Consider the following 27,744-nt stretch of genomic DNA (forward strand, 5'->3'; position numbering starts at 1 on the left):
AAAACGGTAGATTTTCAAAAGAAACGACAATTATTTTTACACTTTTTGATTTTGATAAAAATCTATTTACACCTTTTAAAGAAATCTGGAAATATAAAGTAATGTAATTAAAAAACTTCTAAGAAAAAAAATTACCAAAATCAAATATATAAAACTAGTCAGACTTATATTAAACAGTTGAAAACTTTTTTTAGTCAGAAAGCATTAATTTGTTTAAAAAATGTCTTATAAACAAAAATTGGCTTAGTCTATATTGGAAAACGGTTTAATTAAACTAAAAGAGTTTTCGAATGAAATAAATGTGACACCAAAAAACATTAGTTTACTTTTTTATTCAATTATAAAAATTAAAACTACAAGTTATAAATTAAAAAATGTTTTATACGAAAGGTTATAGTAGTTAAATTTAAATATATAGTAAAAAAAAACACGTTTAAAACTAAACAGCTAAATTTTTATTATTTTACGCCTGCAAATTAAGTAAATCTAACAAAATCTACTTTTGTTTATGCTTGATTTTAATTTAATTACTATAAACTTTCAGAATTCATAACTTTAGTAGAATTATTCTTAGCGTTACATTCAAAACAATATACTTAAAATAAAAAAAAGAACAATAAAAAGTTATAAATTCGCTATCAAACAAACTTGTATCAAAGAAATAAAATACCAGAAGAATACGTACTCGAGATACACTCATTTTAATTAAATATCCTATAAAAAAGTATGCTCAATAAGCAATAATTGGTCGGTTCAATGCGTAGTTCACAAAAACGTGAAAATTATGAAAACATTTTTATACTACAATGTAAATACGAGCGCTCGAGTAAAATTTTCAACCAAGAAGTTACCGGCCGGAGGGCTTTTAATCAAGTAGCAATTTCTCATTGCCGGTAAAAAAAGCGATACCAGATTTGAAAACCGAAATAACCGCCACAACTCGACATTAAAAGTTTTTAGAGCGAAGAAAGATTAAAGAAAGTACTAAAGTCCAGCGTTTCGTTATATGAGCTCTACTTTAATGTGGTCGAAATCTTTTAATTATTGATTTAGATCAATATATTTAGCTGCCCGTTCATTAGAAGCGAATGACAGTTGAGTTTAATTGATTGTGCGATTTCAATGTGAGCTAGCGTCGTGCGAGATGGCTCTATCCTTGCTTAAAAGAGCAACAGTAAATTTTTGTTTACATTTTTTTAGTCACGCATTTTTACAAATTTAACAAAAGCAATTAAACACTTCCAAGCATAACCAAAAAACTTAGATAAAAATGAATATGTTGTCAAAAAAAAAAACATTTAAACCGGTGCTAAAAACAGAAAGTCAAAATAGAAAACACACTTGAACATTGAACTAGAGATTGAATAAATAACAGAATCAAATGACAGTTGAATGAGGGAAGCTACTCAAATGGAAATTGTTCAAATGCTTTCAACGTAGTTGGCTGGGTAGAGACCGACTTTTCCTCCCTTCAGTCTGCCCTTACACCAACCCTGCTCGTCCTCATCCTCCAATTTGTACAACTCTTCACCTAACGTTAAATTGTTATTGGAAACTAGTTTATTTTTAGCAACCTTTTTAGGTGCGGTTATTTTTGTTTTTTTTCTAAAAAATTGTAAATGGCGTTAAAATGTTTTTATACCTAAAAATAACTCTGAATGCGTCTTTTTACTAATGGTTACGTAGTTGAAAGCTAAACGTTAAAAACAAAATAGTATTGAATTTGATTTTAAATTAGAATTAAAAACAAGACTAAAAGTGTAAATTAAATTAAACTATTTATAGAATAACAATTAAGGTCTTTAACATGAAAATAAACATGATGACTACTAGTTATTAGTAAAAACTTTTGTAAATTTAGATTAAATATAACTGTTTTTTGAGTATTTTTAGAACACAATAACTATTAAAATTTTAATGAGCTCAAATCTATATTAAGTTATTAAAACCAGGATGTGCTGCACTTCTTAGATAACTTACACCGAAAATTTATGAGTTAATACTAGATATTATGATCAAGAAATTTGCAGTAAACCTAAAATATGTAAAAAAAACTCAATACTAAATAAATATATATATTTAATATCTTACCACTTTTGAAGGACAGTTCATCCTCTTCCTGACCACTGTAATCGTACAATGCCCTGACAAGCACCCCACCACTATCACCAGAAGCTTCCTCTGCAAACGGGTTGTTGTCGTCCCAAGTCTCCTGAGCTGGTCCGTTGCTGCTCCTGCGACAATTGTTGCTATGACAACAAGGTTTCGTTTGTTTTATTAGTATTTATGTAATTAGGTTTTTGACTGTACTTCTTAAAACACTTAACATTAAATATTTTTACAAAACTTGTTTTATTTTTTCGACTTAGACAAAAATGGAGGTTAATTTTTTGATAGTAAGCGTTTCTGCTTATTTTCAATTAAGATAACTGTAAATAGTAAGTAACCATTAAACACGTTTTAGTACAGGAAAAATATAGTTACTTACTAACTAATGCTGTTCAGTATTACAAAATGTTGTTAATAATTTTATTAGATTAGCTAAAAAGTAACCCAAAAACCTAGCTATTTCATAATTTGAAGAACTAAGGAAAATTAAGAAAAAAAAGATATACTATTTATTAAAAATTCAACAAATATACACTTATAACATAATACTTTATCGAGTTGTTATTTAATGTTAAAAGAGAATAAACAACTTGTAAAAAACGCAAAAAGTAACAAAAAACACGTCTACATCTTTTAACGAGATCGACCTTTAACTATGAAAACAGAGTCTTGTAGCTTAATCGCCTTATGCTTTTACACGAAATAGAAAGAAATCAATAAGTTCGCTTTTGACTGAAAGCAGCGCTGCTTTTCACCAAAACGATGGAAAACAACGCGAATCACGATAGAGCTTCAGTGAAATTTTGACGCAAAAACAAACAGAAGCATGTGAAAAGTTGGCGTCATGAGAAATTGCGCAAGAGGCGAACTCGGAGAGGTTTTTGGCGTTGTTTAATAATAGATGAGGTGGGAATTATCAATATCGGCACAACTATCACCGTGGCTAAGTACCTTCATTATTTGCTTGTTTCCTTTCCCGTTGTTTACTTGTTTTTCTCTCGACTTTAAACTTTTTAGTTATGTCTTTGAGTTTATTTTTAATATGCGTTGTTAGACAAGTTTCGTAAAGAACAAATAAAACAAGTTATGGGGAGTAAAAAATTAAAGTTAAAAATAAAACTTTATTTTAAACTACTTTTCAATGAAAAATAAGTTAGATATTTTTATTTTCAAATGAATGTGAATAAATTAGTATAGCAGGTATAAAAATGTTGATCATAAAACTTTTACTATGTTTGCTTTATATACGAACAATGAGTAAAAATATGGAATTTCGCTTTGAATGGGAACTTAAATAAGGCGCTGTACATAACAACAATATAAAGTTAGGTAAATATTAACTTACTACACACAACAAAACTCGCTTCAAAACAACTGTGTTGGGTGGGGTTTGAAAATTAACTCGAGTTTGCTGAAGGCAAATGACAAATTTGCTTGGCACACTTCATGACAGCAAAACGTTCAATATAACTCATGTCACCAGCACAAATAAAAAGGTTGACATTTGACAAAAACACATTCTCCTTGTGGCATGTAATGCAACTTGTTTATTGAACTTACACACGTTTATTGACCTTGCACTTGTGAAAGTTTCAAGTAGTTGAAAATAGCATGTTTCAACGCACGCAGTACATTGTAAGAAAGTTTTACTAATTTATTTTTCTAAGTTATGTAAAGTAATTTGTGACCAAACGAACTATCAAGCTCAGCACTTAAAATAACCTTTTTTTTTACTTATTGTCTTCATAAAAGCTACTAAATCACTTCAATAATTTTAGATAGTGAATAGAATAATGAAAAAACATAAATAACAACATTATCAAAATACTGGTTTCATAGTTTTGAATCTTAAGCGTTTTTAAAAAGTCAGTTATAAAAGTTAATCATATGTTTAAGGTAAAGATGCTAATAGGTTACACTTAATAAATAGACAAAATTTGGTATAAAAAAAAAATTTCATTATACTCACTTAGAATTGAAAACAAATAGTATAAATGTTTTAGTAACTTTTCCATACATAGTTATACTAATAATTATAAAAAGATTAAAAAAGAAATACTTAAAAAAAGTAATTAATCCGATAAAAGTTATTTGACTTAAGTTGTTATTTCCTACAACCTATTTCATAATCAATAGTAAATAGTTAAACATTTATTTTTAAAATAAAAACATCCAATAAGTTTATATATCACCAAAAGTTAAAATAATATTTTTACAGAAGAAAACTTTTGCCTTATTTATTCAGAACGATTCCATATAAAGTCATTAAAGAAAAAATCTAATATAGTTTTGTTAACATACTTTTATAATTTGAAAACAAATCTTCTTAATTTTTTTTCAACATTCATCACATTTCATTACAATACGTTTAATCTATACCTTCAAACTTTCCAACAAAAGCTAAAGCGCACGTCTGAAACCAATCAAACTTAAATAATCCCACGACAAGTACTAACGTGGTGAGTTCGCTGGATTGGGTGTAAGTTGGGGTGAACTGGGAGTTGTGCGAATCCACGCCAGCCACGTGCTTGCTCACCTTCGCCCCCGTCTTCCTCGACATCGACTTCTGCATCAACAACCGCTCGGGATCGTAGTCCTGTGACGTCACAACACATTGGTGATATTTTAGATTTTTGAGTAAATAGAGTTTAGCAAAACAAGTATAAAGGTTGTGCTTTATGTACTTTTAGCTTATTTGAAGAAAACTGTTGATTTATATTGCATATGTTGTAGAAATAGCTCAGGATAAATTAATATTTAAGATATACAATAAAATAATTTAAGTAAAGAATCATAACTTTATAGCTTTATAATCAATTCAAATTTTCTTAATCTAATTATAAACTTTTCTTATAAACTCAGCTTTAAAAAAATTGTTTATAAAGAAGTTGGTCTCAATTACAACACCAACAAACTATACAAACCTTTTTTAATCATTTTGATTTAAGTTTTAGGAAACTAAAAATTTAGAAAATAAAATTACAAACTTAATTATGACGAGAGTTAGACATCTTTTCTGAGACATATAAACAAAAAGCTATTATCTGTATAATTTAGATGGGCTAAAGAACCTGAAACAGCTACTTTTCTAAAGTAGCAAAAATACAACTACCTGCCTCCTTGGTGTAGTAAATTTGGTGGTTGTAACTTTTAGTGTAACCGAATTTCTCCTTCACTTTTCTAACTGCTGAAATCAGACTGGTACTAGAATACTCAACTGTATCTAACTTGAAAAATAAACTGCTTTAAAACATTGCTAACCTTGAGCTATCACTAATACTAAAAGTTTCAAATAGCTAAGATTTTAGGTAAAACTTTCATAACAGACTAATTTTTTATATATAATTAAAACAAACGTTTTAGTAGCTAAACGGCAAAATAAAAAAACTTAAGTATATCTGTTATTTTTGTAGATAAATCTTCAAATGAAACTTTAATAGTATTACTTTGATAGTATACTTTGATAGTATTAGCTACCTAAATATTAGTATAACCTTTCAATTAGGTCTAAATTAATTTAGAGCTTGGTGATAAAACTTGCTCTGAAAATAACTGAACAACAAATAAAATAAACTTTACAAAGAAAAAGGAAATATTTTAAAATGAACAAAATAATAGAGACTAGGGGTTGAAAACTTATCTAGTCAGTAGTCCAGACTTACCAGAAAAAGTTTTTGCGGGCCGAACTATTAAAAAAGTCTCATTAGACGGGTCGCATATAAAAAAAATTAAACAAAACTTTAATATTGTGACCATTCAATAAGCATTATAGTGTATTGAAAAAAAGTTAAACGCACATTTCAATGTATTTGTTTGAAAAACACTCAGTATTTAAAAAAAATCAAGATACAAATAAGTTTCGGGCCGAATGTTACCAACCCTTATTAATATTGAGCAAAAAAGTCTACTTTTAAATTTTACAGCTACTTCTAGTCAACAATTTCAGTTATAAAACAAACTTAGTTTCCTATAAAATATAGATAAACTGTCTATTTTTAAACCCTACTTCAAATTTTTTGTAATTAAAATTTATACTAAATAAAAATAAATTATTTTAAATTGTTTTAAATAATTTAATATATTCACTTTTTTGTTTACAAAACAAATTGAAAAAAACTTTAACGCAAGCTTAATAAAACTAGTATTGAACTATTCCTTTTTAAGCTATACAAAGAGTCAGTAAAAGTAGAACTTAAAAAAAAAATTACTATTTAATAATACATAAGTTATATAACAGTATGAAATAGAGTGCTCAATAAATAAAAGCTTAATTATTAAAACAAAATATAGTTATTTAATAATAAGAAAAAATAAAGCTGCTTACACTAATACTAAGGCTACATACCTTGCCAACTGGTATAAAAACAAAAAGAGTTAGTAAGTATATGCATTATCAGTTTGAGTTGTGTCTAATAGGCATATACATTTCTATTAATTTGTAATCAGAATTTACAAAGTTTTACAACGACCAGAAATAGAAGTAGTCGTAAAATTCTAAATACTTTAAACTCCTACAAAAACTACAAACCACATTTAACTTAATCGCACAACTTAAAATATATTCTATAGTTTTATTGGAACACCGCATTTAATTACTCGGTTTAGAATAATAATATGTGACTTGACTAAAAGTAGACAGCGATTATACAAGAATTATAAAGTTTTATTATAGCTGTTATCTAACTTTCTTTTGAAACTATGGATGCCTTTCTGGTCATTAAAACTTTTTTATAATATACACATAACTATTAGCTTCAAATAAAGATGAATATGACAAAAGCTGTATCAGAAACAGAACAAAAAAACTATTAACTTCGAAACATACTAAAACATATAGTCGTAAGAGCAAAAATGAAACAAACTAACTTCGAACTGAGGCCAGTTCATGGGCATATCAGGACCATTATTTTGTCTCCACCACATCAGGTCAGCTTCACTGTTGACCTTCGATATACAAGCTGCCATGTCCGTGTATATCGACTTGTATCTGTTGTTTGCAATTTTATATGTTTTCAAATTTGTGAAACTAAGTTTTTTTTAACTCTTTTAAGCATAGTTTATACTTTTAAAGTACTTATTTTTGTTTCAACATATTTCAAGAAATACTTGTTAAATTTTTTTTAATTAAAATTTGAAACGTTTACAATAGAAGAACTAGTTTCACCTTACTTTGTAATCAGTTTTTAGCTAACACTTTAAGTCAGTGTAAAATCAAAGTTTATAAATCGAAGCGGTATAAGCGCTATGTAAACTAAATAAAGCAAATAGCTTTGAAATGTGTTGCGTATATTACATTTTTTCCAGCGGTATGCATGTGCTACACTAAAAACTAAAATTTTTAACATACTTTGGCTCCGTTGCGAAACTTAATACGTGTAAAGCTTACACAATTAAATGTGCGAGTTTTATAGCTTAAACTTCATGATAGCAAAGTAAAGTTTATTTAAGACTGACACAGTAAATAATCATTAAAAAGCCAACGTCAGCAAATTTTAAAGTTCAATGTATATGTTCAATGATAAAATGCATGATTGATAAAAAAGTTATTTATAGATTATTAAAAATTTTTAACATATCTATTTAAGATGATTGAAATATCATCAAAATATCTCAAGCCGATTACTAAAATACGTAACATTACAAAACTTTTTAGTTTAAAGGTGAATTTCATTAATATCGTAAATATACATATTTTTTGAATACTAATTTAATTTAAACTTCCAGAGCAATTGATTCAATTGAAGTTTTTCTACAACCATAAATTTAAAACCTACTTTAGTCTATGTTTAAAAGACAATTTAAAGAAATTATATTAAAATTTTGTTGTTACTTTAATTTAAATCAGTAAATATAATTAATGCCTTAGGTTATTTGTTTAGATAGAATTCATTTAATCTTTTTATCAGGAAAACTTAATTGAAATACGTAAGAATACTATAACTAAATCAAATTAAAAGTCTTAACATCAAAAATTTATAAAAACTAACTGTTAATAGTTTTTTTTTATTTACTCAAAAAATAACTATAATAGATACATTTTAAACAGAGTTGATAGAATAAGAAGTTGTGCATATTTCACAGCCACACAATTTAACTTTAGTAAGAAAAATAGTTCTAAAACTGTTGTGTTAAATTTTTAGAACAATTTTTATAATTTTTGGCAAGTTAAACCCGAAGACATCAACATAATTTAACATTATTTAAAAATAATCTTATTTCACTCATATTTGTTATAACTACACCTTTTTGAAGTTTGTTAAATTGAAACATTTTCTATAAAACTTAAATTAAACAAAAAATGTTTATATTTAATTAAATGCACAAAAGTACCTACAAACACTTGATTAAAGGTTAAAACAAACTCTGGGTTGTTGGAAAGGTCTAGATGCTTGTGGATGATTTCAAACATTTGTTTGAAGAAGACCAGCCTCTTCTTTTCGTTGTCCTGACATCTTTCGAACGCCCGTTCCATGTCTTCCATGTATCTCGGCTGGTCCCTGTCCAGATCAACCAGGGCTGACTCGTACTTGTCCATCAACTTTTGACATAATAGAAAAAATTAAATAGAAATAATTATTTAAGTTTTTTTTGTAATAATTTAGCTTGCTTTTTTTTAAACTGAAGAATACTAAATAGGAGTAAATATTTACTTTTCGTTCCTTTAAAATGTACAATTGTAATAAATAGTATGCAATAAACTTTTAGTTGTTGTTAAACATTTAAAAAAACTTTATTATCTACATATAATAAAGTTTTATAAAATATTTAAATATAAAACTTTAAAATTCATTAACACCTACCATACTTATTTTAAAATAAATATGGTTCATTCTAGAAACAAAATTAAGTTAAGTTTCCTTCTACTTTTAATCAAAAATAATGTTTACTTTGTTTTTATATTTCAAGAACAAATTCCAATTTCCTATGAATTTATTTCTAATATCTAAAATAACTTTTTGTTTGCTCATTACTTTAGATAGGTAATTAAAATTTTAGTAACTTTACGAATTCATATGACACAGAGAACTTGATGTTTTTTTTTTTTAACATTGATAAGTTAACTTAAATTTTTTTTTTGTTTTTATTGTAAGTTACTATGGAATTATAAAAAAGTTGCACAGTTTTAATCACAATGATTAAAAAAATATATATACAAGATAATCATACTCCATATTTTATGATAACTCTTGAAGTTTTTTTTTCAAACCTTGCAATAATAAATAAGTAAATATAACGTGAAAACTTTATTTTAAAGATTAAACATTACATTTAGATGAGTTTAGATTTAATTCAACTAAGTGTATTTAAAATATGTAGTCATTTTTTTAAAGAAACTATAAAAAAATCTTACTGACTTTGTTTTGATTTTTTTTTTGTAAAAACAGTTTTTACTAAAAGTTATTCTTATTGATAGCTAAAATTAAATTTTGAATAATATTCCATTTACTAATTTGATGTCTTAAGTTCAATGTCAAACCAAAAAGTAAAACTAATTTTGTATTTTTTTTTAATACTTGAAAAAGTGTGTATATAGATATATTTAGCTTTAAAATTTAGTATCAAATCAAGCAATGCTTTTTAAAGTATTTTTACAGTTTTCCATATAGGTTAGTGGAAACAGAAAATTAAAATATACTGTTATCATACATTATAAAACCATATAATATTAAAAATATCAATTCAAACAATTTTTTAATGACTAGTTTTTAAATTTTAAAACCATCATTCTAAAAATACATTGACTCTAGTTTAAAATAAAATAATGAAGTAAAAAAAAAACAACCAACTTATAATAAACTTAAAAAAAAAACAAAACATTCACTAAAAAACATTTAAAACGACGTAAGTAAGTTCTATTTATTTTTTATTTAATATCAAATAATTGAAAAAAAGAACAACATTATTTAATGCTTTATTTTACACTTATTTTTACATAATAATAACCTATTGTTATTGAATTAAAATATATTTGTTTTAATAATTTAATAAAATCAAATAAAAAACAATGTGGAACAACTCAAACTAAAAATTACAAAGTTAAATTTAAGCTGATACTCCAGTTTTTATATTGCTAAATCATAAGTTCATGGGAAAAACTTAAAAAACCAAAACAATAACGTGAGAAAAACATTTATAATAGTTTGTTAACTTTTGCTACCATCTAAAAAATCGTACGGGTTCTTAGTTATTATACTACAGTTGTTTAAATTTTAAAAATAAACAAGCTATACCAAATTAGTTTTAAGTATACATAATATGTCTGTAGAATATTTGCACTTAAATATTTTAGAAGTAACAAAATAGTTTATAAAAAAATGATTAATAAATTATTTTTTTTTGCTACTAAGTTAAAAAAAAATATATTCTTATTGCTCTATTATATTTGAATAGCTGAAAAATAATATAAAAAATGGTTTTCTTTAAAACAATTAAAACAAAAACAACAGAAACAGTTTATACAAGTTAAATTAAAACAAATTACTAGTGTGGAACAAGTTTAACCATAGCTGTAGGACATTACGTTAGCAACACGTTTAAAATACAGCTATTTGTGTGTTACATCACATTGAGCTATTAACTTGTATTAAGCGCAGATTTGAACATAACTCGTTTATTTTTTGTTGACTTTGCGCGTAATAGAGCATACTCGTGCGATACAAAACAGCTAAAAATGGAACAAAACTCAAATACTCGATGCAATAATTGTTGTTAAACTAGTAGTTTTAAACTCACTCTTGCTTTGTCCTTTTCTTTCTTTTCTACTGTTTCCTGAAGCTTCTTAAGTTTTTCTGGGGCAAAATTAGGATCGCTTTTAGCAGTGCTTTCCTAAAAGACAAAAAAAATACATTGTTCAAGTGTACTCTGTATTGGTTGGCAAAAAGTAATTTGTTCATTATTTGTCGTTAATTTTTATTATTAATTATAATATCTACATATCAACATTACATAAAATATATGGTTCAGTAAAGGAAGAAATATATAGTTTGTAAAAAATTCACGGTAACATCTTTCACAACAAAAATATTAAAACTACTTGAATTTGAGCAGTTTTTTCTTCTTTGCAAATGTTAAAATACTGCTTTTTAGAATCTTGAACTTTCTTGTACAATTTCGCCCATTGCTTTTGAGCCCGGGAAAATTCATCAGTAGATTGCTTTGATTCCTTTAAGCCGCCTAAAGCAAAGCTGTGGAAGTTTTCTTTTTTCCATGCTTTTACCTTAAAATTATTAAATGTTCACTGTAAAAAAAAGACAAAAAAATTAAAAACAATTTAATATGTGAAATCTATGATAAAAAAACTATTTTAAGGTATAAAATATCATTAAACTGATATAATTTTTATCTATGAAAATTTAAGCAAAAGCTTTGTTTATGTTTATATAAAGTATATGTTTATAAAATCATCAAGTATCTTCATATAAAAAAAAGTAACAATTTTTCGTATATTTTACAGAAGTTTCTAACAGGTTGTCTGATTTTTTTCCTTAACTTTTGATTTTATTCAAGGATTTTTTAAGTACAAGTTTTCTTGTCTCTCTTTAAAAAAGAATTAAGCTCGGTATAAGTAAGGTGTTTCATATAATTACTGAAAATATACTGCATTGATATTTTAATTTTTTTTTGCTCCATTGAATTCGGTATTAACTTTTTGAATTAAGTTCCTTAAAATTCTAGTCATACATTGTTTTAAAGCCATAGTATACATATATTTAAGAGTTAGTTACAATTAAAAGTAAGTTTTAAAGTATTTGTTTGTTTTTTAACAGGTATGGACTCACTTTTCAAGTAGTTTGTGTAAATTAATTCTTATTTTAACATAGATAGTAATTGAAATAAAATAAATAAAAAAATTTATAATAAAATAAAAGTACTAGATTTGGAAAGAATAATTTGATACAAATAGATCAATATAATAAGAGGATCAATGTCTAATGTTTTCAATGATTTATGTTTTATGGCTAACTTGTTTAAGAATTTAGTAAAATTTAAGAGTTATTTTGTTTTGAAAAGTTTTTTTCTATTTAACAATGTGTAGAAAGGTTTTTATTCATTAAATTATTGAAGTAATTAACTTCAAAGTTCGCAAATAAAAACAAGAGTTTTTATAACATTAATAGCTATAGAAAACATTAGTTAACTTTCTGGGATTTTCAATGATAAAAAAAAAGGTTCAAAATTGAAGATTTCTTAGGAATCTTTTGTCTAAACTTTGAATTTTTTTGATTTTAAAGGGGTAATGGCTATCCTGTAATAAATAACTGTTTATTTAATAATATATAAACTGTTTGAAAGTTACTTAGAATGATTTTTTTCTTGAGTTTATATATTTATACTCCAAATACATAGCAAAAAAATTGCTATAGTTTATTGAAAAATTCGAAAAAATAAATTCTACAAATACAATTATTGACTCTTCTAGGATAACATTTAGTATAAATCAGTGATTTTCAAGTTTTTACTTATGCACAGTAGTGGAACGAAAAAAACTGTGCACATAAATTTTGATATGCTGTGAAGTTTTCTAAAGGAGTTGTTTTATCCTTAGACATGTTTTTAATATTTTTAACAAGCTTTATTGTGTTTAGTATTTAGTTGTAGCAGAAAAAGCTTTTCGTAAAAAAGTGTCTACTAAAATATCTAGCATGGAAAAAATTTGTTGTAGTGATTTAATGAGATTAATTATTGAAAAAAACTGTAAGGTTTTAATGTATATATTTCTTTTACCTTAAAATAATATTTCAACTAGCATAACAAAGCTAGATTTTTTGAAAATTTTGTAAAATAGATAAATTTAAAATACATTTTATTAAAAAAAACATTTGCCAACCTTCTTCACATTATTATAAACTCTTTTTATGATTTAATGTATGTCTGTTGATAGATAATTTATTTGTAACTTTATGTTACATTTATACAACAACTTGAATTTGTTAAATGTTCAAATTATTTTTTCTTTAACTAAAATTTTCTTTATATTTTAAAACCATAAGTTATAATTTCAAAATAGTTGATGTAACTTCCATTGCTGTTTTAAGAATTCATTAAAAAATCGATTATTCAACTTGCGATACCTTTTCATAAGGATCTGTCATAAGACTTTCTTTTATTCCTGTGTGAAGGTCAGCAGTTCTTTCAGCTTCATTGAGCATTTGTAACCATGAAGCTTGTTGGGTGTTGTATGAAGCATTTTTCTCTATAACCTGTTAAAAAAATATATGATAAGTTTTACATTATTTTAATCAGTTTAAGCTTTTCTCTATTAGAAACACAAAAGTAAAAAAAATAATAATAATCAGATATAAAAGACAGAGTGAATGAATTAAGGGTGCAAAAGTATAAAATAAACAATGCTTTTTTATAACATTTGTAAAGGTATACACTACTTAATTAGTTAAAAGTAACACTGTTACTAGTTTATACAAATATAATTATATTTTTTCAAGGTTGCCACTTTTTGAGTAAAAAACTGCTCTGGTTTTTTTAAATCCTACATTTTTTTGGTTCTGGCACAAACTATTTATCACTCATATTCATTTTTCTTCTTAATAATTAAAAGAAAATTGTATGTGTTGTGTACGCTTCTGCAATAGATGTTCACTAAACGTATGAGAAATATTGTTTTTGAAGATTCAATGTTAACGGCATAGGGGGTCCACCTTGATTTTAACAAGTTGATCTTATTTTATAGAGTTTTATCTGAGTTATCAGAGATTTTTAACCACTTAAAAAATTCAAGGTAATTTTTGAAACATGTGCGATCAAAGTCGGTGACCTAAATAGGTTTCCTAATGGAAGGCACAAACTAAAAACGTAAAAAAAGACCATTTCACTAAAAATCTATCTCCTTGTTCATTTTTTAAGCAATCTTCTTCAAATTTTCAAAGAAAATTTAAAAAGATCAAATGCAGGATTTTTTCTATTTTGAAAAATAAAATTTTTATTAAAAAAAAACTATGTATCTATTTTTTTTGTTTTTTAATATAAAATTTTTATTTCAATATATTTTTTAAATTCCAATATTCAAGTCTTTTAAACTACAAAAGGAACATTTTCTGAAAGTTTGAGGTCTTTAGCTCAAAAAATGAAGGAGAAGATAGATTTTTAGCGATTTTTAAAATTTCCAAGAAAATTGACCCAAAAAATTTGCAGTTTATATTTTTGTATTTGAAACTTTTTATAAAAATTACAATATCTCAAAAATTAAATAAGATTTTTTATTCTGTAAAAACTGGCTTGTAATTTGTACTTCAAGCTTTCATAAAAGATTCAATGTTATTTTTAGTAAAAAAAATGTCGGACACCCCTATTCTTTTTAAGTCTAAATCAATTGAGATTAAAAAACAAAATTTGTAGATAAACTTATGTAACAATATTGGTAAACTTTATACATAATTATATATATATATATATATATATATATATAAGTAACTAGAAATATAACGTATATTAAAACTTTTTAATGCCTAGTAAAACTTTTATAATTTTAAATTGTTTCTGTGTAGTATAAACTTAAATCATGATAAACATTAATTTCAGATTTAAAACAAAAATGACAATGTTATTTCTAGAGGCTAAAAAAATATTACTAAGCATTTCAAAATCAATAAAAACCATGTTCTAAAAAAAATAAGTATATAAAATAACAAAATATTGAAAGTGGATCAACTAAATATCATTCTATATCTTAAAAAACCTGCCTTGAGATTTTTTTAAGATCCTAAAACTATCCTGAGATATGAACTCAAAACTACCCTGAGTCATCCTGATTTAAAAAAGTCGAAACATCCCGAGTTTCCCTGAGTGTGTGACATCCCTGTAATATACAAAATAAGTAATTTAAAGGCTTGTTAAGAAATAAAATTTAAAAATTTTATTTAAAAACTTAAATATTATAGCAAACTTGTAATTTTTAGGAGTTACATTAAAAAATGTTAAATGCAAAACTTATATAATAAAACCATTAAATTTTAAGAAGTGGCTAACAAAAATATTGAAAAATCAAATTTTTCTAAAAGATGAAAACTAAGTAAATCGAAAAAGAATTTCAAATAATATATTTTAAGTTGTTAAACAAAGCAAAAACTGAAATAGAAGCATTTTTATTGTTTAAAAAAGACTATCATTGCTAAACTAGTTTAAGCACAATAGAATTTAAGAGAAAAATTAAAACCTACATTTAACACTATACCACACAATATTTGATAAAATTTTTAAACTATTGGTTAAGAGCTCAAAGTTAATCACAATATTACCACTATTATTAAGTCAGGAAAAAAAATTAAGTTTAAAATGCCACTTGGTTCATTTCACATTTACCTTTACATGGTTGCCACAGATCAAGCTGAGAAAAAATTCCTGACTTTTTACCAAAATTTTCCTGACTTTTCTAAATCAAACTCTTAATTTAAACTTATTCTAAAATACACAGTCTAACACTTGAAACTATATAAAGCTTTCAATCTAATTTTAATACAGGTTAAAACAACAGTTTTTTTTTGCTGAATTCAATCATCAAACTTCCATTACATCACTTGAACCATCTGTGTATGATTGATGTATTTGCAATAAACAGCTCTATCAGCAAAATACTTATATTATTACCTTATAAACACAGCTTGTCCAGCATTAATCCAGCAAGATGTTTTCGAAATGTGTAATTTATCATGTTTGATAATTTTGTTTGGGCCATCTGACATGACTGTGCTATTGCACTGTCAGGAAACATTTTTTTGTTCAGCTCCGCCAGTTTGTTACACGAACTGGCTGAGTAACTGTGCTTGACAGTGTGTAATGCCCATAAAATTTCAGCGGTTGTGGTTTGTGACTTACTTACCAAACCTATTGATGGGCTTACACCACTGCTCTCACAACTTGTTACTCTGCGGCTGCTCTCACCACTTACCCCACTGGAGCTTGATCCAGCATTATATAAAAATCATTGGATTTGGTGAACTCCTTGCCTTTTATTTCTATGTCCAGCTCCATTTATATGTACAGTGAGTGCTTTTCTTCCCATATTTGACAGTGACATAGTTCATGAACACTACTTGCCTTTAAACTTTTGTGTATATATCACAGTTTCACTATGGAAAAGTCCTTGCTACAAATCATCAATACTAAAAAGCTTACAAATTCTGCTTGTTTAAGTAGGGTACTTGATCAATATGATCAATAGAAAAATAACTAATTTATACCAGGCATTGGAAATTTAACAATTTAGTAAATTTATAGGAAAATTTTGGAAACATTTTTTGACTTTAAAGCATTTTTAATTAATTTCTACCATTTAAAGGCTTTGGAAAATTAGGAAATTTGTAAATTTAAACTGACAGATCTGACTTTTTTTAAGTACTATTATAGGAAGGTTTTTCAACGTATTTATATACCATTTGCAACTTAATATCAATAGTTTATTCAATTTGTTTTTTATATTTTATTACACAAAGCTTTTCAAAACCATACAAGTTTCTTTGTCAAGTGATAAATTTTAAATGAAATTTGAAAAAAAAAATTGTTATGTGAATAGCTTAAAAAATAACTTTAAATTATGACGTATGAATAAATTCAAATAAATACAAAAATTAAAGATTCAGTAATTAAAACTAAAGGTATGTTTATTAATAGATTGTTAATAATTTTTTTTTACCATTTAATGCTACTTGCGTATTTAAGTTAGGTCGCTCTTCCTTGATCAATATTTATTCCAGGCTGTAGAGTTTGCTTTTCTTACATCGTTTTAAAACTTTAAAATTTTGAAAAATGTCAGAGTTTTGACAGGATGTGCAACTAAAAAGATGTTCAAATATTGCGCTGTTTTTATCTGTTCCGCAGTGGTCTGTAACTTGTCAGAATATTTGCCATGATTATTCTCTAATGTAAGAGATTTTCTGATCTGCAGAGCAGGTATATTTATAAATAACATTTGTGTCATATACTTCCAAGCATTTACTTTTGTTGCTGAAGTAGTCAGAAACTTTTTTGCTGGTGTAGGCCGGTTTAATATTAATGTTGTGTTTTTGAAATATGGATGCTATTCGTTTTTGGAATCTTATTGAACAACTACCAACGTAAACTGTTGTGAAATAAGCGTAGTTTTCAGTTTCTGTTTTCTTTTCATTTTTTGTGTTAATATTTTAATTTTTTTAAAGGTTGAATTATCAATTTTGTGAGCTTCAAGAAATTTGTTGATTTTGGACTCTATAAGGTTTATTGGATACTGATTCTTGGGTAACAAGTTTTAGATTATTGCAAGTTCATCTTTAAAAGCGGTAACATTTGAGCATATATTAAGCGCTCTGTTTAGATAAAAGTTTATTAAACCGAGTTTCCAAGATTTAGGACAAATACTAGTATATTGCATTATTAGACTTGTTCTGTTGGTTTTCTGTACACATTTATGTGTAGTTGGTTTGATATTTGTTTAACTTTAGTGTTGAGAAACGGTAGTTTTCCGTCAACGGCTCTTTCTAAAGTGAATTCTAAGTTTGGGTGTAGAGTATTCATTTCATGATAGAAGTTTGTTAGTTCAGTTTGGTCTTGTGTGACTACAAATATATCATCTACATACCTTGTGTAGAATAGAGATTTTGTTTTTGAATTTGTTTGTAGTTGGTAATTTTCTTTTGATGCTACAGACCAATTGGCTAGGATTGGGGCTAATGGGCTGCCCGTTGCAACACCGTCTATTTGTTTGTAGACTTTTTCACCATAAAGGAAAATACTTTGGGAGCACAACTGTAAAATTTTCCTTAATATATTTTTAGTAATTTTAGTTTTTTTGAAAATTGATTTTACATTGTGTCATAAATTGTTGTTAATATGTCTTCAATTACTTCTTTTAGCGGAACGTGTGTATATGAATTTTGTAAATGATTTTTTTTAATTTTAATAAATTTCCTGAATTTTCCTGACATTTTTAAAAAACCCCCCATTTTTTCCTGACTTTTGTCATTTAATTTAATTTTCCCTGACTTTTCTGATTTCCTAACATTTCCTGACCATGTTGCAACCCTGCCTTTAGCTTAATTATGTTAATTTTATTTATATTAGATAAAACAGTCAGTGCATTTAATATTTGATGCTTTATACACCTTCTAAAGTAATAATTTTTTATTTTCCAAAATATTTTTTGTAAACTTCATGCCTTAATTAATATCACAAACATTTTATTCAGATAAAAACTAAACTAACAAAAAATTTTTTCTTAAAGTCATTAAACATAGATCATACTTAAATTTTTAATTCTGAAATATTACCTTTCAATAAATCAACATAATTAACTATGTTAAGATTTCTTTACAAAATATTTTCATTTCTATACAATTCAAGTTAAACACAACAAAACTAGCAGTTTATCCATTTAATTTCTATTTTTAGTAATCAGTTCCAACTTTACTGCTTCTAATTTATTTAATACAGTAACTTAAAATAAATAAGTTAAGTAAGGCTCGATACAGTTTAAAAACAACTAAATCATAAAAAAAAAGAACTTGAAAAAGAAACATATATTAAACAATCTATTTAAAAACAACTTTTCTTCTTATGTTAAAAAAAAACTAGCCATGCAAAACAGATATTAGTTGATTAAAATTAAAAAATTACATTAAAATTATTACATTAAAAAAAGTAACTACTTTTCTATATTTGACATTCAAGCTTCTAAGCATTTTGCTGTAATTCTCTTCAATGTTAGCCCTCTCTTTTATAAAATTTAGCAGATCATCACATACTTTTGGACCATTATCAATCCTTTGCACTGTTCTTTTAAATTGACCAATCTGTGGACATTTTATTTACTTTTTTAGTTAAAAATAAAACTAGTTCTTCTTTTATTAGTACTTACAACTAAATAAATAAATGTTTAATATTTAATTAAAACTAGTACAATTTTCATTTTTTAAATTAAATTATATTTTATTAAACTGCTTTTAAACAAAATTAGATTATAAATTTTAAAATAGCACAATCAAAAAAACAAACTTAATAAAAAGAATAAAATAAACTTTAGTAAAATGTTATAAATCTTTAAATAAGCAGTACTACTCTTCGTGCTTTATTTTGTTTTAATTGATTTAGAATTAATGATTGTAGTTTTTTTTTTTAATTATAAAAATAAAATTAGATATTGTATAACTAATTGTATACTTATAAGTTTTTAATAAAATACTATGTTGTAATCATGTAAGTAAATTAAATTAATCATGTAACATTAAGGCTTAATTTAAGTTTGATTTCTCTTAAACTTTATTGGTTAGTTTGTTTATATTTTTAGATATTTAATCTTTATTTTTATCTAATATATATAACAGTTATAAAATATGTTTAAGAATTACTTTAATTTTTAAAATCAACTAAAGTACTAAGTTTGATGAGTGTAGAAATAATTTAAAAATGTTGTGTTTTATAGCTGATCTTAGTTTTGAATATTAATTTCTTCTACTTAGCAACCTAATTAACATTTTAGCAACAATATCATATGTTTTAATGCAGGAGTCCGTAGCCTTTAAAAGTAACTAGCAAATTTTATTTTGAAAAGTTAAGTTGCTTGTGGCCTAACTATGTAATAAAAAGATTTCTATGGCTGACAGGTATTAAAAATAGTTTAAAAAAATCAACTGCCTTGAGTCATACTGAGTTTTTTCAAAACCTTTAAAAAAATATATTTACCTCTGGTTTAAAAAATAGCCTTCAAATTATTTTGTTAATTTACTATAAATAAAATTTCAACCTCTAATTTAAAAGTAAGACAACACTAGTCTAAAATATTTTTTTAGTTTTTTATGAAAACAATTATTTATTATTAATATACAATAAGTTACACAAGACACACAATTTCAAAAACACTAAATATATTTCGAGCAATTCTCTTCAGTAGAGTACAATGCTAACAAATAATAATATTTTACACACTTATATAGTAACCAATTAATCATAAAGTAATTAAGAGATTAATAAATGACAAAAGCAATTAGTAACAGTTAAAATCAAATAAGTCCATTTACGTTATAATTGATCTACAGTAAAACTAAACATAAATAAAATGAAAACAATCCTTATAAAAAGTTACGAAAAAAAAGAAACAGTATACTCAAAATCTTTTTGTTTATATAAAACAGGTTTCCTTAAAAAATACAAATGGCTTCTAATTTAATCAAATCAAAAACATTACTAAAATTTTAATAATTTTAAATCTATCTATAATACAATTGTTTGCACAAGTTGGATTATTAACTAAATGTTCTGAAAAAGATGAACGTTTAGATGAGTTTAAAACCTTTACCAGTATATCATCTTTCTTATCTGACAGTAAAAAATTCTCTACACTTGATTACTATATAAGTGTATAAAATCTTATTATTTGTTAGCATTGTACTCTACTGAAGAGAATTGCTTTAAATATATTTAGTGTTTTTGAAATTATGTGTCTTGTAACTTATTGTATATTTACTTGTCACTTATGTTCCAATATTTATTATTAAAACAAATAATGTTGTTTATGTGTTAAGGATGTTTATAACAATATATTTTACTAAACTAGATAATTAACAAAAGTTATAAAGTACTCTTTTATTTTTAATGGATAGTTTAATTTCTATATTTCTAAATTGTTTCTGTTTAGTACAAACTCAAATCATGATAAAAATCAATTTCTGATTTAAAACAAAAATTACAATGTTATTTCTAAGAATAGTGAAGAGCTAGACGTGAGGCTAAAAGAAAGTTATTAAGCATTTCAAAACCAATAAAAGCCATGTTCTTGAAAAAAATTAGATACATAAAATAACAAAATATTGAAACTTGATCATCTAAATCTCATTCTAGATCTTAAAAAATCTCAAGGCAGATTTTTAAGATCTAGAATGAGATTTAGATGATCAAGTTTCAATATTTTGTTAAAATCTTAAAACTATCATGCGATAAAAAGAGCTCAAAACTGCCTTGAGTTATCTTGATTTAAAAAAAATTCAAAATGTCTTGAGTTATCTTGAGTCTCCCTGATATTTTTTAGAATTTTAAAATATCTTGAATTTCCCTAAGTAACCTGACTGTGTGGCAACTCTGAAACCACTACTTATTTATAGTTATGAAACTAAAAGCCCAACTGTAAGTTATAAATACATAAAAAACATTTTTAAATCTATTAAAAGTATGTTTTCAGCTAAATAGTACATCAAGAGTTTTGCTTTGCTGGCCACATTTTGCAAACTCCTGCTTTATTGCAACAATAAAAGTTTTTAAAACTTCTAAATAAACAAGTGTAAAACACAAAAATGATTTTTATTAATGAAGACTTAAAAATTTGATCAAATAGGTCAACAACATATCCAATTTTAAATACTTGTTATAGTATTATACTTGTTACATCTTATAACTAATTTGTAAAGAAGACTTCTTTAACTAATAAATGATCTTAGAGCTGAAGGTAAAGAAAAAAAATCAATTAGAATCGTATTGTTAGCTGATAAGTTTGATTTTAATTTATCAGTAAAATGTATAAAAATAATTTTTTTGAGCACTGTTTTTATTTTAGCATTAAAAAATCTTAGAACTAAAATTTATTAGTAGTCTAATTGATATGAAAATCCAAAAAAAAATTTAAAGTTCAAAACACATTTATACCATAACCTAATATTAAATTTACATATACTCAAGTAAAGTTTTTTGTATGTTCACCTATCAAATAATTATATTATAATTACAAAATTTTAAGTTATACACAAATTTATAAATAATTTATTTTTAGCTAAATTAAAATATGACTTAAATAATTTAACAAAGCTATTTTAATTACAAGGTTAAATAAAACAGAAAATCAAAAACTTTTAAAATGTCAATGAAAATAATAACATTATTTTAAACTACATAACAAACAATAAAAACAAATAATCATTGAATTTTAAACTAATTTACTATTAAAACACAGCTTGTTATGTAAAAAAAACTAACTTCCCAAAAGCTCCCAGTTGTCAGCTCAGCAGTACTATCACCTTGATTAATTGAGATAGACATTTTAGATTAAAAGTTTGGATTCAAACATACATAAACAAAAGTAATAAATAAAATAAAAAGCTAAAATTGTATAAAACTATTTAACAACATTTTCGAACTAAATTTCTAACAATTTTGTTTAAGTAAATACAATTAACTTAAAGTATTAGTTATTAAACTTTTAAATCTTAAGTTAAGCTTTGAAAATGATTACACCCTTTAATTTCTTCTTAAAACTTTTAAAAAAGCTTTTGCTTTTCAGAAGAAAACTATTGATTATAATTTAAATTAACAAACAAGTAATGCAGTTTCTAAAACATTAATTACAAATTTAGTAAACATATTTTTTATGAATGCAGCATTAAGAATACAATTTAAACAACTTTAATGTTATAACTGAGCTTTTTACCTTAGCTTAAAATAACAACACACTAAACTGGGTAATTACCTGTTGAGTCCAGTTTTAAAAAAGCGATGCTATCAGAGCTGTGTTTTCTGCTTCTGAACATTTGATATAGGTACTAGTTATGTGTTGTATATTTATCAAAACTATAAATTATTTTTTTGTAAGATTAACAGTATATTTTTTCTTTGAAAAAAATATGTTATTACTTTTCAGTGTTATTCATGGAAGCTATTTATAAAATAAAAGACTTTCAATAGTAGTAAAAAACTGATAATCTTTCTACGCAAAAGTAATGTCTTTGTACATATTATAACAATCATATTTAATAATCAATAACAACAATTAAATTTCAGATAAAACTAAAGCAATGTATTTTTTAATTACAACCTATTTTACACAGTTACTATAAATATATTCGTTGTAAAAACTTTACTTTTGTAAATTACTTAGACGAACTTTAAAAAAAAATCCTGAATAACAAATAATACAGTATTACACAAAAAGGTATAACAAAACTTTACTAATTTTTATTATTAAACCGTCGATAAAATTTGGTAAACGCTAACTACTTTATAAGTTTGAAATATTTCTTTATTAAAAATTATTTAAATAAATTACTATTCAGCAAGAATATTTTTAAGCAATGCTAATGTTAATTACTTTGTTTGAAAATAAAACGCTTTTATATGCACATTTGTGATAACATTAACTATTAAGTTAATTTTTGTAATAAACATAATCTTGTTTAAAACAAGACATTATGATTTTAGTAATATGCTTAATTATAATAATCACTGCTTTATAATTAAATTTGTACGTACACTGTATAACTATTATAATTATGCGGAATAGATACAGTTTAACTAAAGTTATAACTTTTAGTTTATAAATACTTTCTAATCTCGTGTAATTTCTAAATAGATAACTTTTTTAAGTCAATTCTAGTGTAAGCTCGTAAAATAAAATAAAAAGTAAACCTTTAATGATTACAAAAATTTAAAAACAGTTAACAAGCCACAACTAGTATAATTTTTCTGCCTAATTATAAAATGATTAGTTTAAATAAAACTATAAGAATTAAGAAAAATACTATAATTTAAACAAGCTTATCTCTATTAGAAAATATTTTAAGTTCGTTACATCAATAAAGCTGTTAATTTAAAACGTATATAAGCGTAATTTTACGTATTAAAGCGTTTAGTATTTAAGTAAACATAACCAATCATATCTAGGGTAAATTTTATATGTTTTATCTTGTTTTCTAGTTTAAATTTTTTTTATGTCAATTTACTTATTACAATTTATATGTCTTAACTTTTATGTAATTTTAGTATTCATTAACCTTTTATAGTATGTGGTTTATAATATATTTAGTAAAAAGTATTTAAGTTTTTTTCGTTTTATATAAGCATTTAGTCTGTTTAAATAAAGTCTATATAAGTTAATTTAACATTTTAACTAAAAGTTAAAATAAACGTAATATACAGTTTAGTAAATAAGTATAATAAAACTAATAAAGAACAAACGTTCTAAATAATAAAAAAAATTAAAACTTTAATACTTTTAAGAAAAATTTTATATAACTTTCTTGATTCTGGTATTAACTAATAAAATTGAAAAACTAAAGGAAAAGTTTTAAAATTTTTGAGCTCCAAAAATATCTTTTTTACAAATCAAAATTTAAAGAATTTGTGCTGTAAAAAAAATCCATTATTAAAATAGCCGTTGTAACTTTTTTAAATTGTTAAACATGAAACAAACTATAAAAACTGATTACAAAGAATAAACTCAAGCTTCTGAAATTATTATGTTAAATTACTTAGATTTCAGTTAAAAAAAAAACTAAAACTTAATAACATAAAAATAAATATATAATTAACAACTAGAAACTGTATAGTATTATCATATCAAATTTATTTTATTGCAGATCTACGTCAATATAGTCAACTTTATTTTTAGAAGTATATCTAAAAAATTATTTAATTTTAAAATCTTAAAAGAATATTTTTAGCTGATGTTTTTCTTTTTAAAGTTGAAAAAACAGTTGTCTACAAAAAACTTTAACTTATAGCTTTTTTAAGTTTCTATAGTATTACATATTTTAAAATCTTACTAAAAATAACCATCAGTTTTACTTTTAAGATGTAACTGTTTTTAATTAAAAGTTTATTCAAATAAGTATTAAGTTTTATATTTTTGTTAAAGCCAATAAAGGTATAAGTTATTTACTTATGTAGTGTAAACTGTTTTAAATTATTTCTTCAATTAAATAAAAAAATTGATTGTTTTAATGTTTAATTGTAATTACCAAAAGTTTATAATTTAAAATTGTTGAAGACAATTTTTTAAAGTACAATATTGTCTCAAAAAAATTGTTTTTATAATATTATTAAAATAATATACTGTAATAGTTTTGTTTCTAAAATTTAATTGTCTCATAAAAGCCTTCGAAAACTATTACTTAGTTTCTAAAGAAAATATGACAACTATGTAAAAAAACTTTTCTAGATAAATAAAACTTATAACGCATTAACAGCAAACTATTCCTAGTAAAAACTAAAGACTATAGCACTTAATAGCTTTTTTTTTGTCTTAAGGTACTTTTTATAAAGCGCAACAAATGAGTAATTTAGTACTTTCTTTTATAAGTTTAATTACTCATAAAAACATTTTACTAATATGAAAACTATAAATTTTAAACTAATCTTATTTATACAACATTAAAAAATCAGTTTTTGTTAAAAATGTTTATGTTTTTAAAATCCAGCCAATTTTTTTAACTTATTTTACTGCAATTTGAAGAAACCTTTTTTAAATTTCTTATATAAACAACTATGTTTTACTTAACTAAGTTTTTTGAATACAGTACGTTTTTTAAGTGAATAATTTAGTCTAAAGCGTATTAGTATAAATTATAATAGATGTTAGAACATATTTTCTTAATTTGTATTTCAGTAGTTGCTCTGTGTATAAACAAATTTTTTTTATTTATTTAAAATTGACGAAAGAATGTAAAAATATACAGAAGTATAAAGAAGTACCTTTTCAGTAAAAACTACTATTAATTAGCTTGTCACTAGATAACCCTAAAAATGGTCACTAGAATCCAATTTTTTCAAAGTGTCCGAAAGTCGCATTTTATAACTTTTAGTTTAAGTTCAATAGTTTGTAATTCTGTTCGAAAAAAGTATCATTTGTTCTCATATAAAAACTTAAATTGTAAACTATAATTAAGCTTTAAACGACGTAAAACTTAAATCAACTTTTAAAATACATTAACTTTTTACAAAAGTTTCGAAAACTAACAAATGAACCGTAATATTTTGATCTAATTTTACTGGAATTTTTGAGATACACTGAAAGCCTATCTAATTTGTTATTTTATAAACTACTCTACAAAACTAAGTAAGGTTGTAAAGTAAATGGACTCCCTATGACCTTAAAAAGATTAAGAACATAAAATTAATAATAAAACAAGACAAATATATTTAAAGTATAAAATGTCTTTTTTAATGAATAAATGAACACTCAAATTTTTTATTTCCAATATATTTCGTCAAATTCTCTTCAGGGAAATTACAATTGAAACAATACAATAAAACACAACAAGTATATATAGAAACATTTTACAAATTAATTAACTAATCGATTAAGTAAACGTAAATGTGATCAACAAAAATGTAATCAACAAAAACTTTAAAAATCAACACAAAGTGGTCTTAACTAAATAAGGCTAAAGTGTAGTCAAATTCTTTCTTTTTACATAAATTTGGTTTATTTAAATGTATTAAAATGGCTTCAAGTCTAATTAATTCCAATGTATTTGAACATTGTCGCATTACACTGAAATTAGATAATGCAAACTTTTTTCAACAACTTGGATTATTCACAAGGATTATTCACAATTTGGATTATTCAACAACAATTCATATTTTATTGCATTTTTGACTGCAATACTCTTTTCGTCTTTTTTGTCTTTATTATACGAAGTGATACACTTGGGAACATGTTCCTTTATTCTAGTTGTAAGGTGTCGAGAAGTTTGATCAATGTAGCTGCTGTCACAGCAGCATTTAAACTTGTAAACTACAAGACTTTTTTCTTTTAGTGTCATTAGGTCTTTTCCCGAACGTTGAAGTATTAGTTTGGACATGAAAAGAACCCTTCTTTCACAGTTTTTTTTTTGAAATATATATAAACACTACAAAAACTACGTCAAGTTATAAAAAGTCTTAAAACTTAAAATAAACTTTTTTGCCGTATACATGCAAACTATTTCTCTTTAGTATAACTTAGAATATTATCAATCAAAATAGTAAAAGCAATCAGAAGTTTTAAAATATTGTTATAAATATTTATTTAACTATTTTAGTTTCTTCACTGTAAGAACAGTTTTCAAAACCATGATAACACATTCAGCTATACAGATATATTGAAAAAAAAATCTTTTACTAATATTTACAATTAAAGTCAGCAAAAAAAACAAACTTGTACTTGAAATGAGTTAATTTAAAAACCACTTTTGCATTTTTTTTCTAAGGAGTTTTAATAGTTTTAAAACATTATTAGTATACTTTTGTCGTATTTATTTTGATTAATCATTATGTTATTTTTAGCATACTAAACTGTTAGGCTACTAAAGTATACTTGACTTAGTTATGTTTTAATACTTTTATTTGTTAATTTACTGTTCAAAAAATAGTTTTGACTATATATTGATAACGGTTTATTGAAGGATATTTAAAAAAAATTAATAACACAATTAAAATTAAAACATTAAAAACAAACAAAGTATAAATTTTTATTAGTAAACTACAGCTTTAAAAATCAAAAAGATATTTCAACTAAGCAAGAATTTAGTCGAAACAAATAATTTTTTATGTCATGCTTATAACACAAAATTAAAATTTTTCTAAATATAATATATAACTAGCATTTTTATATAACCAAAAAAGAGGTCATTGTCAGTTTAAGAAAAAAAAATTGTTTTTTACGATAAATATTTTTTGGTAAAAAAATATTTAAAGTTATCAAACAATATTTGAATGTTTTAAAACTGATAGTTATACTTATCTTATTAAAAAAAAAACATTATAATTAGTAAAAAAACTTATTTACAATTTTTACTAACTAATATTTAAACTAAGTCTATTATTTTTACTCCATCTAGCAAGCTTAAAAAATGGAAATCTAATCGGATATAATCTACTTATTAAGAATTTAAATTAAATATTTTCACA

The 27,744-nt window shown here is 24.3% G+C and overlaps 1 protein-coding gene across 1 annotated transcript; it reads right to left on the reverse strand.

Moving 5' to 3' along the window:
- Nucleotides 1-471: 471 nt before the first annotated feature.
- On the reverse strand, nt 472-22,181 carry LOC145839522 (protein kinase C and casein kinase substrate in neurons protein 2-like). Its single transcript, XM_082947120.1, has 10 exons — nt 22,057-22,181; nt 18,744-18,887; nt 13,182-13,310; nt 11,144-11,326; nt 10,843-10,935; nt 8,472-8,647; nt 6,976-7,096; nt 4,566-4,705; nt 2,092-2,234; nt 472-1,531 (listed from the first exon to the last, which is right to left on the reverse strand). The coding sequence occupies exons 1-10, from the start codon at nt 22,117-22,119 to the stop codon at nt 1,422-1,424; spliced, it is 1,302 nt and encodes a 433-aa protein (XP_082803246.1). The 5' UTR covers nt 22,120-22,181; the 3' UTR covers nt 472-1,421.
- Between the last annotated feature and the right edge of the window lie 5,563 nt (nt 22,182-27,744).

This window comes from Thalia democratica, chromosome 6 (assembly GCF_965202585.1).
Source record: "Thalia democratica chromosome 6, ktThaDemo2.hap1.1, whole genome shotgun sequence".
NCBI lineage: Eukaryota > Metazoa > Chordata > Thaliacea > Salpida > Salpidae > Thalia > Thalia democratica.